The following is a 6,000-nucleotide window of genomic DNA, read 5'->3' as shown; positions in this document are numbered from 1 at the left end:
TCGGCCGGGCCTGGCTCTTCCCGCTGCACCGCTGCCACGCCAGGCCCCGCTTCGGGTTCGCACCGAGAGCCAGGCGGCTCCTCACCCGCTGGGGGCTCAGCGGGGGCCGTTCGCTGCCCGGTGAGGCCGGACAGGGCTTGGGGGAGGGTCCGAAACGGAGCGTGCGGCAGCGAGAATGAGCGCGTCGCATCCCGATGACGCCCTGGGGCGGGCGGAAGGGGCGTGGCGCGTGCGCGGCGGTGATTGGCTGGGCGGGCGGAAGCGGCGGCAGCGGGCGGAAGCGGCGGGCGGGGCGGGGCCATGGGCTGGCGGCGGCGGCGGTGTTGAGCGGCGCGGGGATGGCGGCAGCCCGCGGCTGCCCCCCGGCGGGCTCCGGGGACCGCGCCCTCGCCGAGCTGCTGTTGGAGTTCTCCCGGGCACAGTACCGCGCCAAGGACGGCGGCGGCGCCGCCGCTAAGGTGAGGCGGGCCCGGACCGGGCGGGGGGCTGGGGACCGGGGACCGGGGACGGTGCGGCGGGCGCTGACTGGTGGCTGTGCGCAGGTGGAGCGGATCGAGCGGCGGTGCCTGGAGCTCTTCGGCCGCGACTACCGCTACAGCGTGATCCCCAACGCGCACGGCGAGGTCTGCGCCCACTACCCGCGGCACATCGTCCTCCTGGAGCGCGACGCCGGCCGCGACCCGTAAGGCCTCCGGTCCCCCCCGCCGCCTCGCACGCCAGACAGCCGGCGGAGGCGGCTTCGCGGTTTGCCCCGGGGAGCTTCCGCGCCTGCCGTCAGCCATTGACGCTCCGGGGCTCCCGCCGGCCGGGGGAAGCCCCGCCGGGCTGCGCTGCGTCTAATTATAGCCGGCGGTGTCAGCCGCTGGGTACGCCGCTCCCGGGACACCCCTCGCTGCCTGCCGGGGCTGCGCTTGGCTGCCGAGCTCCCGGGGGGCTCCTCCGAGTCTCTCGGGCTTCCTTGGTGAAAGCTGCGAAGTTAAGCCTGTAACTTGAGGGGTGTGAACGAAACGGGGTGCCCCGGGGCAGTGCCAGCCAGATCCTCGAACAGACCCTAATGATGGCTGTGTTGCAACTCGCCCAGGTCTTGCTGGAAGGCCTCCGATTAGAGAAATTTTAGTCTGGAAAGCATCTTGGGGCAGGGGGTGCTGATAGGAGCTGGACAGACAGGACAACCTCGGCAGCAATAGTCTGCCCCCACCGTGGGTCAGTGGGCGCTGAGGTTTGTGGGTCAATGGGAAACGCTCGCTTGCGGTTTAGTGCGAATCTGAGCCAGTGCCTGTCCGGACTTCGACCCACAACTCCAAAATCACGTTGGTCTCGCTTCTGGCTGAGCGGTAGCTGCTCCCTGCAGCTCTAGTGACAGCCTCTCATTTTTTATTTTCTCTTCCAACAAAACATAACACGGTCTTCGCTGTGTCCGTGACAAGAGTGACACGTTCAAAAGGACGGTGGTCACCGAATTCCCCTGGCATGTCCAGATGTTTTGGCTGAGGAAGGCAAACCGCCAGCTGCTGTGCTGGCACGTGGGCCGGGTGCTGTAGGAGAGGGTCTTTGGAAAACACAGTTCATTGTCAGGTGGGAGAGTTTCTGCGTAACGGTTAGATCAGATTAGAAAAGATTAAACCCCTTGCTGCCAAAAAAGGGAAATGAAGTCTGAAGCTGTTGATGTAACTAGGGGTGTCTTTAGGGAAGAGAAACCAAATGCTTCTGCTTTTCCTGTTCTTGCATGAGGAAAGGATGCTTGATTTTTCTAACGACGATTCGAAACAAGTATACTTACACTTGCTGCCCCGTTTTCTTCCGAGACTTTTACAAGCTAGCAGCGGCAATTAACGTTTTAAGTGCTGATTCATTCCGAGTCTTGATTTGCTGTCCCAGAGATGCACAGAAGCAGACTGCTCTTCATCCCTCTCCTCCTGATTTCTGTGTGATAATCTCTGTAGAAGCTGCTAAGTAACTTTTAGATAAATCCGGTTTTTGGTTTCATCGTTGTGCTCTATGGAATAATTATGAAATAGACTGTTGCACCTCTTGTGTTACAGAACACAAGAACCTCTTCCAGTGAACGGGAGACTCCCTCTAGGACCGAGTGTCTTTGGTTGCCTTTCATCTTTGTAATGTTCTTAACTGGCTGGTAAGGCCTCCTTGAAGTGTGCAGGGTGCTTTGCACCTCTGAGAATACTAAGGGTTTTTAGAAACAATTCTCAGTTATGTGACCTCTGCGCTGCCCCATCGGTTCTGCTGGTACAGCTGCTTCTGAAGCCATGCTGGGAAACAGCAAAAAATGGATATTTTTAACCCAGATTGGTTTCCTGATCCCTTTTCATTCTGAGCAGCTGGGGGGAAGAAAGGGTGTTGCTTCATCAAAGTTTGCTAGCAGTACTGTGAAACCCAGGCAGGCGCAGGAGGAATTTGGTGTGTGGGTTTGGCCTGTATGCCCCTTGGCCGGGTGCTGCTCGCGAGGAGGCACAGAAAGTAGCAGAGCGCGTCTGACAGCCGGGAGCACCTTCCCTGTGCTTGGAAATCGGCAGTGTCCCCCAGGAGGAGCGGGCAGAGGCTACAGGCAGTGGAAACAGAAGGATGTGCTCAGGTCTTTACTCACTGTCTTAGAGTTACTGTGACTGTGCTTAACGAAAACATCCGGATCTGAGACACAGGCCACATCTTTGGTTTCACCTGGCAGTTCTGTTATGTGTCTGCACGCCAAACAAATGTGGTCGTAGTTGCACGTAGTCTAATGATGTGAGAGGAAGGCTTTGGTTCCGATGCTGTTACGGCTACCCAAAGAGAAGCATCTCTGCTTCAGACCTGTCTAAAATACACAGTTGCCAAACAGTTGCTTGCTCTTATAGGAAATGTTTCCCTTGTTTAAAAAGATTAATTCAGGTTTGGGGTCTGATTTTGGGGGGAGGGTGGGCAGAGAATTAATACAGAGATAGGGTTGCCAGCAGTATCTTCTGGAAAACAAACTTTTTAAGGAAAAAAAAAACCAACCCAAACCACCTGAAAGTCCTAAAAAGAAAGAGTTAAGATACACATCTTTCCTTCCACCTCATTCTCTACCTTGTGCCAAGCAGCCTTAATGATGATCTTTCACACTGCTGTTGGAAGAGTGCCCTGTTTTCTGAACCTTTTTGAGTAGATTTTACTCCTACCTATGTGGCGTTTGATCACTCATACCTGTAAGAGCGTTGCCCCTGTCCTTCAGAGCAGCCTTTCCCCTTCCTACAGTAGTCTCGGTACAACTGTGTTTACTTTCCACGTTCATCTCTGGCTCCTGTTTGTCTCTGGCTTCACTGACAGTGATTCTTGAGACGAGAAGATCCAAGAGCCCTGTTTGTGGCATGGCATGACGGGTAGCAGAGGGGGTCTCTCGGGTGGGTGTGCAGGTTTCCCAAGGAGCAGACACAGGAGCCTGGGAGAAGGGCTCAGCCTTCCGTGTCCCCGGTGGGGCGCTGGGCTTCCTGCTCGCCCCGTGTCCCAGGTTCCTGCCAAGCTGTTCGGACTGATTCCCCAGGGCTGCGATGCCTCTCTGGGGAAGCACAGTTCGTGTGCTGCGAGGTGAAACCTGTTGACTTGTCTCAGCTCCTGGGGATGTGCTTCTCTTATAATTTCTGATCTTCCAGGCGTTTGATTTTTGCTGAATCTCATCTTCTGTACTCAGAAGCAGTGCCATGGAGCTACTCTGGTAATACCTTATTAAATTTCTTGCTTCCCTCCGTATTTGCTTTTGCAAAGGAAACATAAAGACAGCTGGAGCAGAGTGCAGGATGTGTCTCTTAACTACGTGCATTCATTTAAAAACAACCCCACAATGAAATCTGTACGTCAGAATCTCTCGAAGTTTCAAAATAGTTTGGTATTGGGAATGATGCAGGAAGGCATCTCTTCTCAAACTGCTCAGAGGCCGTTCCTGGGGTGTGTGTTAGCCCCATGCTCTCTGAGGAGGGAAGCAGATTGTGGGGCGGAGCTCTCGGCTGTTTGCAGTGAGAGCGATGAGCAGAGTTGGGGTTGGGTTGGTCGGGCACGTGCTCCTCTCGCCTGCACGCAATCTCACGTACTCCCGTGTAAAGTATATTGTGTTAGCATTTTCCTGCCTTTGTGCTCGGCACCCTCAGGCCCACAGCTTTTAAAGAAGATTAGTCTGAGTTCTTGTTCTTTAAATTCTGGCATATGTCAAAGCTCTCTGGAGGTAGACAGCCAAAATAGTTGTGTGTGTAGGGAAAAATGAAAACCTTAAGCCTCCACTATGAATTTCAAGAATTGATCCCTTTTAAAAAAAAAAAAAAAAAAAAAAAAGTAGGATTTGAAGGTCTTGTTTGCTTCCACTGTCACTACCTTGTGCAATGTTTTCCATAACAGATCCATTTCCCTGTTAATAATAGATTAATTTTTTTAATCCTTCCCAGAATGGCAGCTGCAGGTAGGTTGCTCCACACTCTCACTGATTCTGAAGCTTAGCAACTTTCTTTTCACTTCCAGCATAAAGATATCAATTTTTTCTTAGGCCACCATTGTCCTTCACCTTTGAGTTCTTCTCCCCCTCCATTGTGGGTTCTCTCCTTCACCCTAATGCATATATTGTGTCCTTGCTTCATCTCCATCTGCTCTGCCAATCAATCTGTGGTGGTTTCTCTTGCAGAATACACTGTCCCCTGGCCATTCTAATCATCTTGCTGTGCCTTTTCAGGCACGGGCAGGTCACTGGAATCAGATGCTTTCTCTCCACGGAGGTCTTGTGCTTTTCATAGTAATGCTGGTACTTCTACATCCCAGTGGAGAGTTTCCCAGATCTTATTTGTCCCTTTTTTCAGACTTACCGTGTTGATAATGTGCAAGCATCCAGAGATCAAGCAGTTCATCTGAGCTTCTACTGAGCTTCACTACTGGAAAGGGCTAACTGGAAATGCTTGTTAGTCATCTCTAAGTGCATGGCCATGCAGTTTCGTATGTCCAGGCTTCATCTGTTTTCTATTCTGTCGGTGTGGATGCTTCTCCAGTTCCTTGTGGAAACTGTAGTCCTCCCTGCATTGGCAGTTCCTCCTGAAGGTCTGTGTAGTCCAGAAGTCAGTCTGGATTCCTATCAAATGTAGACCGGTACTTGGACAAATTGCAGCAGTTTTAACTTGTTTCCAAAATGCCTCTGACTCGGAGCACGTTTCTGTTTTAACTTTAACCAGAGAACCAAACAAAACTTAGTGATGGAGCTGACATTATTCTAATTACCCTGCTCAACCCACCCTGGCAGCACAAATGCTCAAGTGACCAGAACTAAGGTTCATTGGGTGTTCAAGTTTTGATTCTCTATTTTGTTTATTTTTCCCTGCAAAATTATCACTGTGGTAGTGAATTCACTCTGATGGTAGTGCTGAGCTTCTTTTTAATGGAAAGGTGGTGGGAAAGAAAGCAGAACATGTATTTTTGTAGACACTGGCTTACTCTGGTAGTCCTCTGTTAGTAATCCACATTTGTCTGTAGCAGACCATTCTGATGACAGTCGTATTCCCATCTCCTGAAGATGCTTGCTGTTACATACTGTGCAGCTGGCCTTTCAGAATAAAGAAAAGGAGGCAGAAAAGCATCCATACATGTTGTATAGCAGCGGAAGCAATTCTTAAAGAAAAACTTCAGAGGTGGCTTCTAAGCGAAAGGGATGGGGATTACAGTGCAGGGTGTCTGTAGCAGCTTCGCTGAAAGGCATGTGGGAAGATGCTCTGTGTACTGAACCAAATCTCTGTCCACTAGGTTTGAGAGCACTGTGCAGGTTGGCAAACTGCAGGACCTTATCAACCGAAGTAAGATGGCGAGGTGTAGAGGACGATTTGTTTGCCCAGTCATTCTGTACAAGGGAAAGGTAAAGCTTCACGGATTACCTGTCTTAACTTAGAAAATGACCTTTCTCCCTGCTGTTTGAACTGTGCAGCCGCATCTTCAGCTGGTTGTCACCTTTCGGAATGCTGTAAAAATCCATTCTTAGGTACGAGCAGGCAGCCCGTAGTA

The 6,000-nt window shown here is 51.7% G+C and overlaps 1 protein-coding gene across 1 annotated transcript in view; it reads left to right on the top strand.

Moving 5' to 3' along the window:
* Window positions 1-338: 338 nt before the first annotated feature.
* MTMR14 (myotubularin related protein 14) overlaps window positions 339-6,000 on the top strand; it is a 33,156-nt gene continuing 27,494 nt past the window's right edge. Inside the window, exons 1-3 of the mRNA XM_086470603.1 lie at window positions 339-458; window positions 543-682; window positions 5,746-5,854. Of these exons, the coding sequence (XP_086326729.1) occupies window positions 339-458; window positions 543-682; window positions 5,746-5,854 (369 nt within the window). The remainder of the gene's footprint in view (window positions 459-542; window positions 683-5,745; window positions 5,855-6,000) is intronic.

Source organism: Leptosomus discolor, chromosome 9 (genome assembly GCF_034619465.1).
Source record: "Leptosomus discolor isolate bLepDis1 chromosome 9, bLepDis1.hap2, whole genome shotgun sequence".
Taxonomy (NCBI): domain Eukaryota; kingdom Metazoa; phylum Chordata; class Aves; order Leptosomiformes; family Leptosomidae; genus Leptosomus; species Leptosomus discolor.
The sequence above is the reverse complement of the archived record's forward strand: the minus strand, read 5'-3'. Positions and strand labels throughout refer to the sequence as shown.